General features: G+C 35.5%; 1 protein-coding gene across 7 annotated transcripts in view; it reads left to right on the top strand.

Moving 5' to 3' along the window:
- EIF4G3 (eukaryotic translation initiation factor 4 gamma 3) overlaps window positions 1-18,476 on the top strand; it is a 368,147-nt gene that overhangs the window by 283,499 nt on the left and 66,172 nt on the right. For 5 of the 7 annotated variants that reach the window (XM_060015631.1, XM_060015626.1, XM_060015621.1 and 2 more), the window contains 3 exons: window positions 1,201-1,320; window positions 6,953-7,123; window positions 15,183-15,380. In XM_060015631.1, the coding sequence (XP_059871614.1) occupies window positions 1,201-1,320; window positions 6,953-7,123; window positions 15,183-15,380 (489 nt within the window). Of the gene's footprint in view, window positions 1-1,200; window positions 1,321-1,712; window positions 1,824-6,952; window positions 7,124-15,182; window positions 15,381-18,476 lie in introns of all 7 variants that reach the window. The other 2 variants (XM_060015609.1, XM_060015637.1) reach the window with 1 other exon arrangement.

Here is an 18,476-nt window from a genome sequence, read left to right as displayed (position 1 = left end):
AAATTAGTCCAGTCAGTGTTTATTTCATCTGTTTATTAAAAGGTGTAAAGTCAGGTGTATATCAGCCCAAATAATTTCATGTAAATCAATGATGAACCAGTTCTGGTGACTAAGCTCTCATTTTATAGAGGAACTGTTAATCCCTAATTAAAGTGTAGACGGTAACTTTGTTACAGAATGAGATCCAGTTCTTATTGGGATTTCCAGCAGCTGCCTTTCCAGACCTTATTTATATTATTTTATTCTGTTACAGCAACAGATCTTTATATTTCTCTTGCTGAGTCCTCTCTGTTAGGTACTAACATGAGGACAGTTGAATGATTGGTGGTACTAATGTGAAACTACTTCAGTACCTCAGAGGGCAAGTTTTGTTATACCCACTGAATTAGATTATCATCTTAGAAGATATTCCTTCCTGTCTTCCTGCTTTATCTGTTTCTGACTTTGGCCAATCATGAGTTGATTTCTCACTGAGCTACTTAGCTTCGCTGAGTCTATAGTCACATTATACGCCTATACAAACCCAGATATCTCCGATTAACGTGGCAGACAAAGTGAGATTTTTAACTGAGTCATCATAGGGAGTTCCCTGGCAGTCCAGTGGTTAGGACTCAGCACTTTCACTGCCAGGACCCAGGTTCAATCCCTGGTCAGGGAACTAAGATCCCGCAAGGGGCACGGCGCAACCAAGGAAAAAAAAAGAAAGAAAATTAAATGAGTCATCATATGTGAAACTTATCTCCTTTTGAGATTTGTTGTCCACTCAGAATACATCCTTTACTAACCATAAGTCAACAGCATCAAAACCAAAAGGAGCAGTACCAGGTTTCTTAGAGGCAAGTGCTTTGATGATCCTGGAAAAAGATTCCAAAATTTGGCCCTAGTTCATAAGTTCTCAAAATAGCTTGTCTTGTGCCATTCTACTGGTCCTAAGTGTCTAGTGAACCAATTCACTGATTGTCTAGCCTCCCCTTGGGAATTGTAGGCCTAATCATTCCCAGGGAACCAAAAAACCATCGTTGACTAAGGGCTCTGTGGCTAGCCCAGGAGGATCTATCAGGATTCAGATCAGACTCCCACTGGCTCAAAAAGCCAGTGCTTGTCTTTTCAGCTGACGTAACTTTTCAGTCTAAGTTTTTATCTTCGTGGCACTGAATGCTCTGGAACTTGTGTTAAGCTTTCCTTTGTTTCTTTGTGCAGATCAACCAACCCAAATTGCCAATGAGAACTCTGGATCCTCGGATTTTACCTCGAGGACCAGACTTTACTCCAGCCTTTGCAGATTTTGGAAGGCAAGCCCCTGGTGGAAGAGGTGTACCTGTAAGTGCAAGTTCCCTACAACCCAGTTAGTTAGAAACTGTCATAGACTTCATGTCATCTTGTCTAACGGCAAGAGAGCAAGCAGCTTTTATTCCTTGATTCTTCTAACCAAGAAGAAGAAGTAGGAAAGACGAAGACTTTCCTTTCCATACTAATATTAAAACAAAGAAAGAATACACTTGAGTCATATTTACTTGAAAGAAGCTGGTCCGCATTAATTTGGTCTCGATTTTTTTTTCATATTTTTGCAGTTGAAAAGACCTGCAAATGGGTTAAAAATAGAGCCAACCTGGAATAGGATTCCTGTTCTGTCTTGAGGTGTCCTGATATGTATACTAGAGATCTCTGATGACATTCAGCTAATGGTCCTCTCTTTGTCTTTGTTTCTACAGATTTGCAAAGTGCAGAGCAGGCGTGGATTGCCAATTCTGGAACAGAGCAAAGCCCCAACTTGCACTCCACTGGAGATGTCTCACCCACCCCTGAGGAGCCTGCCTCTAGGGGTGTGCTGAATCTTTAAAAACAAACAAACAAAAAAACAGTAGTCTGTGGTGTTATATTTTCTGTTTTGCTCTTCTCATTTACTGTAGGTTGTGAAGTCAAAAATATGAAAAAACGATATGTACAAAAGAGTGCAGCTGGTAAACTGCACATTGCCTTTACACCTCCAGTGGCAGGCTCTTCAGCGGTGGAAGTGGCATCACCAATGGAGTTATGCTGGGGCGCTGCACTGTGCAGAATTTGGCAGGCTCTGCCTACTCCATGCTTTGTAGACTTACAGAAAGCATGGGGTAAAGTTGCCAGTGATGTGAATACCTCTTTTTCCCCAAGTTGGAATGGCATAGAGAACACTTAACCTGAAGTTCTGAAGGAGCTTGGGGTTTGATGTACATTTGTGGATCACCCTGTTTATACTACTTTACTTTATGTTTGTAAAAATATTTTTATATAAGGTGACATTTTTTATTTCCCCATCACCTTTTTATTTCTGGAATGGCCACTTTTGAAACCTGCTTTGAAATAAGACTACACTGTCTGAAAACAATGACACTTGGTAGACATTTGAATTATTTGCCTGCAGCCAAACACTGATTGAAAATACTTGAAGGTCTACACCGTGTTGGAGGCTTTATACAGTAAAACCTACAGAAAATCTTAATTTGAAGCATACTTTTTATTGAGCATCACCATCTTAAAGACCTCTGTGTGTATAATATTCTGTTCTCACACAGGTTTGAAGTTTAATGTTTATCTAATTTCTCTAATTACCAAATTAAAATTTTTTCTAAATTTTTGAATTTCCACACCAGAGAGTCTTAGAAAGCAGCTTTCTAGAAACCTTTTTATACCTTGTTTTTCAGCATTATTTCCCTTGTTGGTGGGTTAAATTTATATTTGTTAACGTTTGTTTTAGTTTTGGTTTCGGTTTATATCTTTGTTTTGCCAAACATTTGAAATAATGTTGATGCCATTTTGATTGTTCCCTGGTTGATATCTGTGGTTATCATGTTGCTCAGTTTTGTTCATATGTTAGTCACAGAAGATATGAATTCCGGCATCTCCTCTTCCCATGTATACTGTCGCTTTTCATTATCAGCTTGCTATTGTCTAATAATCAGGTATAGCATAAAGGAAATACTATGAATTAAGAATAACTATCTCTCTCTCAAAATACTGAAATTAGAAAAGGAGTTTTAAAAGTAACTATCACGATGTATGTTTGCCCAATAATTTATGTGCCTGCATATATCAGATAAATGGGTTATTTGGTGCAAAGTAATGTGACAGGAAATGAGCCATTATCAATAATTTGTAGTGTCTCCAAAAAAATGTGCTTTGTTTAATTCACTTTCTTTGCATAGCTTTGTCATGTGCCACAAGCTAATTTTTAAGTGGAATTGTTTTGATTAATCAGGGTAATATTAATATGTTAAGTCTTAATGCAAGTAATTATTCTTCCAACATCTCCCATAGCAAACAAACATTCTCCATGTAATTTGTCCAGCTTGCCTTGGTATATTGGTGAAGATAAAGATAGGAATTTTAAAGGATATGTATTATACATATCCTTTATATTATATATAATATAAAGGAACAATCAATAATGCTGCTTGGAAAAAACCAGCAGCCCTACTCTTCATAGTTTCTGGTTACATACAGCTTCCAAATTGGCTTATAAATAATTACCATGCAAAGATGTTAAGATCTACTAGGTATGCTTCTTAGAATAGCTTAATTTTCCAGGACTCCTGGTATAAATTTTCCTGCAACAGACTTGTTATAAAATAGTTTTAATGTGTAGCAATTGTTTTAGCGTCATATACAGTTACATACAATTTTTAAACATAAAGGTAGGTCTTTTGATGGGCAGTTAAGTGTATATCTGTTGGAAGCACCCAGGCAGTATCATCCCTCTGGTTTTTAAAAAATCAAATTACTTGGCTATTGTGGTGTTAATTTTAATAGTAATCTGTTGGCGGACATCACAGAAAGTGCCCCAGAAGAAATGTATTGAGAAAGGGCTGTGAACCTAGACTGGTAACTTGCCACTCATGTTCATTTTAACTAACTTTGAGATTCACTGAGCTGTTATAAAAATCCTAGGTGCAAAGAGGTTTCCTAAGCTCATATCATCCTTCCCTCTCTCTTAAAGGGACCCTTGGTTATCTCTCTTTAAAAAATGCTAGAATGAATATTGGTCCTGTTTTCTTTGGTTATCCAGGTAAGCAGAAGAGTTTGAGTTTATAGTCTCTGAGTGAGATAGGAGCAATGTATATTAAATTCTACAGCAGAGATGTGTATAGTTTCTTATTTAATACATTTAAGAAAAAGAGTGGGTAAAAAATATTAAAATTTTTAGCTAACCTGAAAAAAATTGTGGCTCACTAGTTAGCCTCAAATTTTGACACTTCATTTTAGTTTTGACATTTGTGGACCCTGCACACATTATACCTCAAAGTTCCTCTTCTAGTCGTCAGTCAGGATTGTCCTTCAAGCAAAGAAACCAGGCTTTATTTCTTTGTATATATTCCATAACCCTCAGCACAGGATCCTAGATTTTGTTTGTATTTAGTAAATAAGTCATTCATTACATATGGTGCAACTTTTGAAAGATACTGTAAGTCTGACAATTTATATTAAGTTTTTCACACACAAAGGACACGAAATGTTTAAAGGTAATTATACCAGTCTATATATCACTTTTGTAAAAGTTTCTTTTTTTCCTTTGGTATTGATGATAATACCTGATATCGTACCTAGTTTTTAAGGTCCTTTTACATGCCTTATTGTATCCTGTGATCCTCGTAATAACCTGTAGGTAAGATAAGCATTTAATATGTGAGAAAGTTTAAGTTCAACAAAGTTGAGACTTGCTTACAGTAACTTTGCTCATAAGTAGCAGAATTGTATTCAAGAGTCCACAATTCTTTTGTCTTCTAATCTGCCTCTTTTCTCCACTTCACCAGACAGTGAATCATTCTCAGAGCGTAAACATTCTCAGAGCATAAACATAAGAATGTTAGAGATTAATTAATCAAGGATGTTAAGCATTTATAAGAATAGTAATCTGTTGAGGACTCAGTATACTTAGGTAAATATTTGTGAACAGTATCTATCTTAGTTTTATCCAGAGATACAGATAAAGTTAAATTTGTCTTGGAAGGTTGCACGTGGATTATAATTTCAATTTTTTAATCCTAGACTAACATTTATATTATCTTTTCAAAACGTTTTTTCCTTTGAAACACTGTTGTTATCTATTTAGTAATATTTCTCACATCTCTGTGCTGCTCGTTTGAAATTCACTCATATTACTCATATTACCTGTCTTGGGGCAGGTAAAGAGTTGTAGCGTAAATCATATTTACTTTTTAGAAATCTCAAACATTCATTGGTGTTTGCAGTATTTTTTTGGAAGTGGACGTTTTCTAACTTTATTCAAACATGATTAAAATTATATCCACAGATTATACTATGGCTCTTACATGATTTTGACATAACTACCTTTTATTACACCCACCAATCTTTGTTCTTGACAGATTTTTATGTGCAGATGCATTGATTAAGTTAAATGTCTTGTGATCTTTGAATTTTATCCAAACATTGAAAAAGATAGTAACCCACATGAATTAACACTAGAATATATCCTGAGTTATAAGAACCAGACAATACATGGTTTACAACCTTTTCTTAACAGAATTCTTTTGCCTGAGCTACCATATCAAGGTTTCAGTAGTGTCTGGTTTAGCAGCTGTTCCCTGTTGGTAGTTTTCTAGTATGGTGATCCTCTTTACTTCTCTCTCAGTTACGCCATGCGTGGTACCTCTGGGTTTATTTGACCTCAGCCTTTTCAGGTTTATGAAATAGTCTTAAGATCATATCATCAGTACCAAGTCTTTAGCTGGATGTATTTGACAAGATTGCTGTGTATTGTCCAGAAATTCTAAGTTTTGATCCTGATACATCCTTGATACTGCTGTTTCTAATTAGGGCAGATGGTAAAGGGTAAGAGAATAATTAATTCTGAGGTAAGACATGTGTAAAGGCTTTGAAGCTTATCAAAGGCCTCAGACCATGTCTCTTAGAATGTGTCTTTATATATAAAGCATGACCTTTAAATTTCTACTTAAAGGGTAGTGTTGGGACATTAAGTGAGATATGATTCTGGTCTATATGTCTTGTGTGAAGTTTTTTTTTTTTCTTTCCTTTTGAAACCTAATTGCAATATTTACTCATTGTTTAGAGAATGACATGTTAGAAAAAGTAAAGGCTGTCAGTATGCTACAGATCTGGGAGGAGCAGAACTTATTATCAACCCAAATATTTAATCGTGAAAAAGTATTTCCAGGCATTTAGAGTAGCAACAATTATGAATATTTTAATACACAGAATACAACTTTTAACTTACCATTGCTCTTACAGTAACAATTTTTAATTTGATGACCAGTGTGACATGCTAGCATATATTGGTTTTAACAGAATGAGTATAGTGGGACTCTAGAAGGAACAAAGAGTTGACAAAGAAAGGAAGACATTTTTTTCAGAGAGCAATTTAGTTGGATTTCATTAATAATAGAAGGAAGACTTGTGTTAGTATTTCTGACCCAGCAAACTTTGAGGGATCCATTTAGATCTACAGTCAGGCTGGCTGTCTATGCTATAGATAGTTTTCATGGTAAGGGTGTATTTGCATTTCACATGAAGTTTAGAGGCCCAGTTTTTGAAGCAGATTTGTAACTGTGATGATTTCTGCCTGTGAATTTTTGTAATTGTTCAAGTGACCAGTCTCAAGTCACATAACTAGTTTAAAAAAAAAAAGAAGATGCTTCAGTTAAGGGTAATCTTTTTTGTTAGGAATAACAGCTTTATCAAACATAATTTTCCATCACTTTAGTTATCTCATTTAGGATTTCATGGTCAAAGATTGTAGTGGTGTAATTGTAAATTACAGTGATGGCCTTCTAAGGCATCCCCCTCCAAAAAAAAGATCACATCTAAATTGAATGCCTAGTACCCATCCTTGCATCCAGAAGTGTTTGGTGTGTTCATCAGTCCTGACTTGAGCAGCACAGCAGAGACAGTAAATTGTAAGTACTCTGTGTCGATATTATAAAAAATATTCTTGTTCTAGTTGTTGAATGTTGGACCACGGAGATCTCAACCTGGACAGCGAAGAGAACCCAGAAAGATCATCACAGTCTCTGTAAAAGAAGACGTGCACCTGAAAAAGGCGGAGAACGCCTGGAAGCCCAGCCAGAAACGAGACAGCCAAGCTGAGGATCCTGAAAACATTAAAACCCAGGTGAGAACAGAAGCACACTCTAACACTGTTTTGGAATCATAATGATATTGTTTTAATTTGTCTTTTTGCCCTGTTATTATATGTAGAGATTTTAGTTTAAGATTTTTTCTGATTTTTTTCATATTACAAGCATTATTCTAAAAGCTATCATAGATGCCAGCCACCTGCTGTTTTCTCTTGAAATGGCATTCGTGTGCTTTTCAAAGCAGACACTGTATTTAGAGGGCTCATGTATCATAGAATTCTGTCGTTCAGGTTTAGATCAATGTTTGCTTTTCTTAAAAATGTGTTTTTAGATTCTCAGTCATTACCCTGTGCTAGTCTAGTTAGTATATTACTTTATGTTTCATTTCTAATAAGTTAGAATTTAGAAACCCATCTTCTTCATAGTCTTTTGTAATAAAATTGAAGTCTTTGCATCTTTCTGTACATATCCTGCCCTCAGAACTCCTTAGGGTAAATTGAATGAATTCCTTTAATCCACACAAAATTATTTTTGTGTGTCAAATTATACAAAGTCTCTATTCTTCTTTTGCTGTACGCACAATGCCAGTTCCTATCCCTGGGTTACCTCTATTATATTCTTTGGATGTTTTTGATACTGATTAAGACACTAATTTGATACTAATTAAGATACTAATTTGATACTAATTAAGATGCTAATATAATGTATCTCATAGGGCGTTGTGAAGATTAAATGAAGCAGTATAAAGCACTTGGCAGGTTCCTGGAGCCCAGTTACGTACTTAGTGTGATAATGTTCCTGGGAAAGAGATGTGCCTTACAAATCCCGATTTTGATTGAGCACACACAGAGCCCCATACATAGTAGATACTCAGTAAATACTTGTTAAACAGTATGCTAACCAGCAAAGTTGTTCATACAAAGTCAGGACCAAAATGAACTGATCCAACACAAAGCCATGTTGTCCAACCTTAATTGGCTGCTTGCCTTTGTTCATCTTTCTAGTAATTGCCAGACATTTGTCCCTACGTACATCCTTCTCCAGATTCACTAAAATCAAGTACCTAATCTTTCCTCCATTTCTTCTCAATGTATCTCAACTTTTTTTTTTTTAAAGCATCTCCTACATCCCTCCCTCCAGTCCCTCTGAGAATACTTAATAAATAGGGACCTAAAAGGTTTGCAAAGATAGTTAAAATTCCTGCTAAATCTTTATCATTGAAGATGAAAATATCTTGTTTTAATATTTAAGGCACTTGTATTAGTGCCGTATTTCATTAGATTCTTACAACACCTATGAAGGAAGGAATAGATATTGTCTTTTTTCTTCTTCCTAGAAGACACTGAAGCTTTTAAGAGATTGTTACTCACAGTGTTGTAGTTACTGAATAGTCTGTTTGTTGTGACTTGTAATCTGCCTCTTTACTCTGTAACAGAATTCTCCCCATGATTTTTGTTTTAATTTTTTATTGAAGTATAGTTGATTTACAGTGTTGTGTTGGTTTCTAGTACGTAGCAGAATGACTCAAATATATATGTGTGTGTGTTTGTATATCATACATATATTCTTTTTCATATTCTTTTCCATTATGGTTTATTATAGGATATTGAATATAGTTACCTGTGCTATACAGTAGGACCTTGTGGTTTATCTATTTTATATGTAGTAGTGTGTATCTGCTAATTCCAAACTCTCATTTATCCCTCCCCCACCCCCTTTCCTCTTTTGTAACCATAAATTTGTTTTCTATGTCTGTGAGTCTGTTCCTGTTTTGTAGATAAGTGCATTTGTGTCATATTTTAGATTTTACATCATATAAGTGATATCATATGGTATTTGTCTTTCTGACTTACTTCACTTAGTATGATAATCTCTAGGTCCATCCATGTTGCTGCAAATGGCATTATTTCATCCTTTTTTATGGCTGAGTAGTATTCCATTTTATATATATATATATATATATATATATATATATATATATATATATCTCACACATCTTCTTTATCCATTCATCTGTCGATGGACATTTAGGTTGTTTCCATATCTTGGCTATTGTAAATAATGCTGCTATGAACATTGGGGGTGCATGTATCTTTTCCAATTATAGTTTTATCTGGATATATGCCTAGGAGTGGAATTGCTGGATCATAAGGCTATTCTATTTTTAGTTTTTTAAGGAACATCCATACTGTTTTCCATAGTGGCTGCACCAGTTTACATTCCCACAACAGTGTAGGAGGGTTCCCTTTTCTCCACACCTTCTCTAGCATTTGTTATTTGTAGACTTTTTAGTGATGGCTATTCTGACCAAGTTCTCTCCATTATTAATTTCAGAAACAGAAGAATAATTATACTGACTTCGAGATGTCATTAATTAGCTAAGTTTTCTTTAGTGAATAGATAAAGCAAATACAGTGCAGGATTAATAGACTTCTTTTTCAGGGCCAGTGCAACCTCCTTTTTCTTGACACTTTTTCTTCTTCATACAGAACATCTTTGCTTCATTCCCTCTCTTTTTTGTGTTTTTATTCTTCTCCTCTGCACAGGTATACCCCATGTTGACCTGTTGCTCCTGCTACCTGTTATTCTATTTCTTCCCTTTTGTCAAAACAACAGTTTTATCGTTGCCTCCACTTCCAGAAAACTCATTCACCCTGACTTTTGTTCCTACCACTGTATATATAACAACATTATGAATGACCACCAATGACCTTATTTTTCCTGTATCGTAAGATTTAATCTTTTCCTTGAAACATTTCTAGAAAATCATTGCTAATGACGTGTCTAGACTACTTCCACATACATACACTGCTGTTGTGGTTCCACTGCTGGGGTTCCCTGCTTCATCTTTCTTCTCTTGATACAGTATTCCCACTGCTGCTGCCTGACTCATCTACCTGAGAGGCTGATTTTTATCTCTTCACTCTAGCTTTTAATCTATCATTTAAGTCCTATCATTTTCTCTCCCAACTAGTGCACACTAGTCCTCTGATCTGTTTTGTTTTTTTTAATATTTATTTACTTATTATTTATTTGGTTGCGCTGGGTCTTAGTTGTGGCAGTCAGGCTCCTTAGTTGTGGCATGCAAACTCTTAGTTGCAACATGCATGTGGAATCTAGTTCCCTGACCAGGGATCGAACCTGGGGCCCCTGCATTAGGAGCACAGAGTCTTAATCACTGCACCACCAGGGAAGTCCCTAGTCCTCTGATGTTTCCTTGTTATTTTCTATTCCTGAAATAGAAGAGCCTCAATAACAATTCCTTCCTAAAATATTTTCCCCCTCCTAAAATGTCTTCTCCCCCTTTTTTTCATTTAGCCAGCTTTTTCTGCCCTTCATAATCTGGCCCTATTCTCATTTCCTTCTAAAGGTATTTCCTGACTAACCCATTGCCTCTGACCTCTCTTGTACCTAAATGACTCACTTCTCTGGCTTCTAATCAATTTCGTGCTTTGCTCTATCATTTCTCTTGTAACTTTCTTGTCTTTGCAGCTAAATTTTAATGGTTTTGATTACTGTGCCTTATGCTTCATTTGTACTTAATACAGAATTTTGGGAGCATCAGATAGATATTCAGTTATAATGAATAAATGATATTCAGTCAATTTTTTGTTGTTTTTTGATGCTGGAGATTTCCTTCTTCTTTTTTTTTTTTTTTTTTTTTTTTTTAGCGGTATGCGGGCCTCTCACTGTTGTGGCCTCTCCCGTTGCGGAGCACAGGCTCTGGACACGCAGGCTCAGCGGCCATGGCTCACGGGCCTAGCCGCTCCGCCGCATGTGGGATCTTCCCAGACCGGGGCACAAACCCGTGTCCCCTGCATTGGCAGGCGGACTCTCAACCACTGCGCCACCAGGGAAGCCCTCCTTTTTTTAAATTGAGGTATAAATTGACATAGAACATTACATTAGTTTCAGGTGTACAACATAATGATTCAGTATTTGTATAAATATTGCAAAATGATCACCACAATTAGTCTAATTAACATGCAGAATTACAAAATTTTTTTCTTGTGATAAGAACTTTTCAAATATGCAACACAGTATTGTTTTTTTCTTGTTTTTTTAATTTTTATTGGAGTATAGGTGATTTACAATGTTGTGTTAGTTTCAGGTGTACAGCAAAGTGAATCGGTTATATGTATATGTATATCCACTCTTTTTTAGATTCTTTTTCCATATAGGTCATTACAAAGTATTAAGTAGAGTTCCCTGTGCTGTACAGTAGTTCCTTATTAGTTATCTGTTTTATATATAATACTGTGTATATGTTAATCCCAATCTCCCAATTTATCCCTCCCTCCCCTTCCCCCCTGATAACCATAAATTTGTTTTCTACATCTGTGACTCTATTTCTGTTTTGTAAATAAGTTCATTTGTACCCTTTTTTTTTTAGATTCCACATATAAGCCATATCATAGGATATTTGCAACACAGTATATATTTTTTTTAATAAAGTTATTTATTTATTTATTTTTGGCTGTGATGGGTCTTCACTGCTGTGTGAGAGCTTTCTCTGGTTGCAGCATACAGTGGCTGCTCTTCATTGCGGTGCACAGGCTTCTCACTGCGGTGGCTTCTCTTGTTGCAGAGCATGGGCTCTAGGCTGCAGGCTTCAGTAGTTGTGGCACGTGGGCTCAGTAGTTGTGGCGCACAGGCGTAGTTGCTTCGTGGCATGTGGGATCTTCCCGGACCAGGGATCGACCCCATGTCCCCTGCATTGGCAGGTGGATTCTTAGGCACTTTGTCACCAAGGAAGTCCCGCAACAGAGTATTATGAACTGTAGTCACTTGCTGTATGTTACTTCAATAAACGACCTTTTTATTATCCTGTTTTTATAAGCTTAAATTATCTTCTGATATATTTGAAGATCTGAAGGCTGGGTTTTGTTTTTATTTTATTTTGTTTTTATGTAAAGCACAGATTAAAGTTTTAGACCTAAATGATACTGTCTCAGTTGATACAGGCAATTTAGAGAAGTGCAATGACTCCTCCATCTCTAATAAACTTGAAAAAATTTTTTTTCTTTATAAAGGTGATACTGACTCATTGCTTAAAAAGTTTATAGTATAATTTTTTTTAATGTATTTACTATCTTCTGCCTAGAGAAGACTGTTGACATAGGAGTACATATTCTAAAAATACTTGTATTCAGATATAAATTATATAGGGATCAAACAAAACATTTTATAGGCCTTTTCAGGTTATTATATCATAATTTCATAGATTTTTACAACTTCATATTTTTACTGAGGTGTCATTTACATTTAGTAAAATTTACTTTTTTGTGTATAGTTTTATAATTGTTGACACACACACACAGTCATATAACTACCACCACAATCAAGATACAGAACATTTCCATCAGCCCCCTGAAATTTTCATGTACTGCTTTGTATTCATCCTCTCCCGCCCATGCCCACCTCTGGCAGTCAGTCATGTGTTTGTCCCTATAATGTTGCCTTTTCCAGAATGTCATTTAAATGGAATCATTCTGGTGGCGCAATGGTTGAGAGTCCGCCTGCCGATGCAGGGGACACGGGTTCGTGCCCTGGTCCGGGAAGATCCCACATGCCACGGAGCGGCTGGACCCGTGAGCCCTGGCCGCTGAGCTGCGTGTCCAGAGCCTGTGCTCCGCAACGGGAGAGGCCACAACAGTGAGAGGCCCACGTACCGCAAAAAAAAAAAAAAAGTTTAAATGGAATCATTCTGAATAAAGCTTCTTTTACTCAGCATATACATTTGATATTCACTCATAATATTAGGTGTATTATTAGGTTATTCTTTTTTATTACTGGATCCATTCATAGGGTAAACAGTTTCCAGGTTTTAGCAGTGATGGATAAAATTGCTATGAACATTCACATATAGGATTTGTGTGAACATATGTTTTTGTTTCTTTGGAGTAGATTCCTAGCTATGGGATCAGTGAGTTGTATGCTAAACATAGGTTTAAGTTTATTAGAAAATACCAAACTCTTTTCCAGGATGTTACTGGCAAGGCATGAGAGTTTCAGTAATTCAGTCTTCACCAGCACTTACTATTTTCTGCTCTGTAAATTTTAACCATTCTAATGGATGTGTGATAATATCTCATTGTAGTTTTAATTTGCATTTCTCAAATGACAAATATGTTGAATAAGCACATCTTTTCATGTGCTTCTTTGCCATTTGTGTATCTTCTTTGGTAAAATTTTGTTTATATCTTTTGGCCTGTTTCATTGGTTGGTGCTGTCTTATCATTGAGTTTTGAGAATTTTTTTTTTTTACTCTGGATATAAAGCCTTTATCAAATGTGTATTTTGCAAAAATTTTCTCCCAGTCGGTGGTTTGTCTTTTCATTCTCTTAATAGTGTCTTTTGCCAAGTAGAAGTTTTTAACTTCGATGATGCTCAATTTATCAGTGTTTTCATTCATACATTGTGCTTTTACTATCTTACCTAAAAAAATCTTTGCATACAAGAATAGAAAGCTTTGTCCTGTGTTCTGTTCTAGAAGTTTTTAGTTTTGGGTTTCACATTTTGGTCTGTGATCCAGTTTTAGTTAATTTTTGTGTTATATGCAAGGTGTGAATCAAGATTCTTTTTTTTTTTTGGCTTATGGATATTCAGTTGTTCCAGCACCATTTGTTGAAAAGACTATCCTTTCTCCGTTGAATTTCCTTTGTACCTTTGTTGAAAATCAATTCATCACATATGTGTGAATCTGTTTCTAGGCTTTTCATTCTGTTCCAGTGATCTGTTGTGTCTGTCCTCTGGCCAGTATCACACTGTCTATGCGTAGTAGCTTCATGTATATAGTAAATGTTGAAATTAGGTTGTAGGAGTCTTCCACATTTTGTTATTTTTCAAAATTGTTAAGCTACTCTAGTTTTTTGTTTTTCCATTTAAATTGTAGAATCAGCTTCTTGATTTCTACTCCCCTGCCCACCCCCCAAAAAAAAACCCTACTGGGATTTTTATTTCGGTTGTATTAAATCTGTAGGTCTCTTCGGAGAAAACTGGCAACTTAACAATAATGAGTCTTACAATACATGAACATGATATAGATCTCTATTTATTTTGGTTCTCCTTGATTTCTTTCATCAGCGACTTGTACGTTTCATCGCACAACTCCTATGACTATTTTGATAATTCTTATCTAAGTATTTCATGGTTTTGGTGCTGTTATAGATTGTACTTTTAAAAACTGTAATTTCTAGTTGTTTGTTGCTAATACGTAAAAATAAAATTGAGTTTTATGTATTGACTTGTGTTCTACAAACCTACTAGACTCACTTATTAATTCTAGTGTCTCTTTTTATAGATGCCTTATGATTTTCTGTGGAGACAATCATATCATTTGTGAATAGGGAGTTTTATCTCTTCCTTTACGATCTGCATGGGCTGTAGTTCTTTTTCTTTGCATTATTCCACTGAATAGGACCTCCAGTAAGATTTTGAATAGGAATGGTGGGAACAGGCATTTTTGCCTTGTTCCCAATCTTAGGGGGAAAGCATTCATTCTTTCACCATTAAGTAGGGTTGTCCATAGCCTTTTTCTAGTTAAGGAAGTTCACTTCTATTTCTGACTTGATGAGGGTTTCTATAACATCATTTTAAAAGACTCCTGCCTACTATTTTATACCATGATTTGTATTACACCATAATGTAGACAAATTCCTATTTTAAGACGTTTAAGTTATTTGCTGTAAAGGGTTATTGATGGAAGTTAAGATGGCTAAAACCTTTTTTTAACCTATCCTTAAATATGAATAAATTTCTGAAAGTATAATTGCTGGTTTAAAAGGCACTTCACAGTTTTAAGAGTTTCAGTACACATTGCCAAATTGCCCTTGGAAATGTACCAAATTATAGTCCCACCAGTGAAGTGGAAAACATACCTAGTTCCTTGAATTCTCATCTGTAGTGAAAAAGAGGTGGTGTAAATTTTTACTGCATGTTAAAATAGATGGATTTAATTATTTCTATGACTAGTTCATAATCTTTGTTAATAATTTAGGAAATCACACTTATAAACAAAACATTAATCCTTATAGAAAGCACCATATTGTCACAGTTAATATAATATTCTTTTCTTTTTTGTGGTCCTTCTAGGAACTTTTTAGAAAAGTTCGAAGTATCTTAAATAAATTGACACCACAGATGTTCAATCAACTGATGAAGCAAGTGTCAGGACTTACTGTTGACACAGAGGAGCGGCTGAAAGGAGTCATTGACCTGGTCTTTGAGAAGGCTATTGACGAACCCAGTTTCTCTGTGGCTTACGCAAACATGTGTCGATGTCTAGTAACGGTAAGAAGAGAGGAAGGAGTAAAACCAGAAATCTCCAAGAGGTATATTCTCCCCTCACTACACATTCTTCCCAGAGTGTTAATGGGGCAGAGTAAAGGGGAGAATATATTTTTAGTACTTTATATAATATCCTCATTGTATAAAAATAATCTTGCTTTTTAAAAATATCTACTCACGTCTGGAGGGAATATGGAGATGAGACTGAAATAGGCATGATATGGTCCCATGCAATGTGAGGAGATCAAGTAAGGTTTAAATTTCTACTGTGAAATTTTTGTCATGGGCAACCAGTTTTTCCTGGGGTGTCATCTTATAGAAATAAAGCAAATGCTTACATTTAGATTCAAAATTGAAAAACATGTTGATTCTAAGTCTAGCCTTGGTAAAAGTGATAGGGTAGTTGTGGTCATAAAGGTTTCAAACTGATGATACTATCTTAGAAACTATTAGATTTCTTTCTCTTTACATTGTCCACAGCCTGTCAAATCTAGGGCAAGAAAGAATGGGAGACCAAAGAGCTTCTGGTTAGTGTTCACTGTCCTCTATTCTGCAGTCATAAAACTGCCATGTACCATCTGTGTTTTCTCTGCCTGTTACTGTTACCAAGGTACTTGTATCAGAAATGTGTGTCCTTTAACATTTGAGTTTTTTCTTAAGTATCACAACTTATTATCATTGTGCCTCACTATGAAAATTCAAAATTCCATCATTTTATACCGGTATTTTTGAGTACCTGTGTCAAAGGTAGGTAAGTCTGTTGGGACTTGGAAAAGGTACATTTTCTGTCTTTAAGGTACTAAAAATCCATATTGGAAAAAACAACATTAGCACGAAAAAAATCACTTATAAGGTATTTTGTGATATTACAGTGTGTTGATGTCTGAATGGGTGGTTTAGCCTGAAAAATCAAATTGAAGGAAAAAGAAATCACTATATTCGTGGGAGAGTGACAAACTTTTCTGAAGCAAATAGAGTTTGAGTTCAGCCGGGACGGAAGGGGGTGGGGGGTGGGTACAAGTATAGAGAAGGAAGAACGTATTCCATGCAGGCTCAAGTCTAAGGCAACAAGCATGGCATAATGATTCCAACCACTGACTTTGGAGTATCATAGTTCTAGGCTTAAAATTTTAAGTTTAAAATTTAAATTTGAATTCCAACTCTGCCATCTGCTGACTTTATAACCTCAGAATAGTTACATAACTTCTTTAAGCCTCATTTTTTAATCCATAAAATAAGATTAATTCATACAATTTAAGGTTATTATATTGATAAAATTAATTAAAATAAATGAGATTGCATATGTGAACGTCCTAGCTCAGTATTTGGCGTGTTGTAAGCCCTAAATGACTCAAAACTAAATTGGTGGTGGAAAAGATTGTGAAGATCTTAAAGTGCTAGATATAGAATGAGGATGATTATAATAGCAGAAACCATCTATTTAGCGCCTACTAGGTTGCACTATGGGTAGGTGGTTTACATTTGTCATTTTAACAGTTTTTATAACCCTGAAAGGTCAGTGTTATTAGCCCCACTTTATTGAATAAGAAACTGAGGCTTAAAAAAGGGTAAATAACTTGCCCAAGGTCACATACCTAGTAAGTGGCAGTGCTAGAGCTCAAATCTAGGATTATTTAACTCCATCACTTGCCATATTGCCTTCTAACATACACAGTTATCTGAAAGCAAACTGATTCTTCAGGTCCTGCCTCTCATTTTCATTGTGACAGCCATGACATCATGTAGTCAGAAATTAGAACTAGGACTAGATCCCAGATCTTCTGGTTCATATTTTTATGCTCTTCACCAATTTTTGAATTTAATGCTGCAAGCAATGAAGGGTTGTTAATTTTTTTTGAAAGGAGAATACTCTTGCTGAAAATAACCCTTGAAAAGGCCTGGGCATAATACAAGTTATTTTGGAATGGGAAGAATTCACAGATAAGCCAACCATTTATGGGACTTTTGTTATGATATACCCTCTTATAATTAGATTTTTTAAACTATTGGATTTTTTTAGATTACAAAACAACCACCTATTGGAATAAGTCAAACAAAATAGGGATAAACACAGAGAAAGGTAATACTCCTACTTGTAGCCCCAGCCAGTTAAACTTCCTTTCTTTCCAAGGCAATCAACGTGAACGATTTGGTTGTACCCTTCCACAATTTTCTTTATATTCATAAAATCATATAAAAATGTATACATATGTATAAAGAGGATATTTAAAATTTTCTCTTTAATTGAATTATATCATGGTTTTGCATTTTGCTTTTTTTTCCACTTAGTATGTTTTGGGCATCCCGCTAGGTCATTACAGATAGATTTTACTCATACCTTTTTAGTAGTTGTATATTTCACATTACACACACACACACTCACACACACACACACACACATAAAATTTTTCCATTCATTTTCCTCTCTTCTGCCCCTGCCCCCCGCCCCCACCCCATGTTGTTTCTAGTTTTTTGTTTTGGAGGTTTTTTTGTAACCAGAAGCAGCACTGCAATAAACAGCTAAGTATATTTATTCTTACATGCTGGAGCTTTTACTTCTTTAGCATAAGTTCCCCCAAAGTTATATCATATACCAAAGGATATATATGTTTTTAAACTTTTTTTATTGCAGTATAACAGAAATACATGCAGTTTGGGAAAAGAAAAATTGCTCATTTGTAGTTTTTGTTAAATTAATGATGTAAGTACTCTCTTAACGGTTAATTTTAAGCTGCCAACAGTTTGACACTTGACTCACAGATTCCTGTTTAACAATTGGCCCGCATGAACTCGGGTGAACCAGCTTTAGCACACCACTACAACATGTACACAGAAAAATGTACAAATCATTAGTTTATAGCTCATTGTATATCAGCAAAGTGAACACACCTACCACCCTGGTCAGTAAGTGTAATTATACCTTTCTTTCTTCCTTAAAGGTGACCACTGTCCTAACTTCTAACACCATAGCTAACTTACGTTTGAGATTTATTTTATTTTATTTAAGGGTGATTTATTTTACTTAAGGGTGGCGGTGGGAATAGTCATAGATTTCTAATACAAACCAAATACAAAAATCAAACAACCATAAGAATAATG

Source organism: Delphinus delphis, chromosome 1 (genome assembly GCF_949987515.2).
Source record: "Delphinus delphis chromosome 1, mDelDel1.2, whole genome shotgun sequence".
NCBI lineage: Eukaryota > Metazoa > Chordata > Mammalia > Artiodactyla > Delphinidae > Delphinus > Delphinus delphis.
This window is presented reverse-complemented; position numbering and strand designations above follow the sequence as displayed.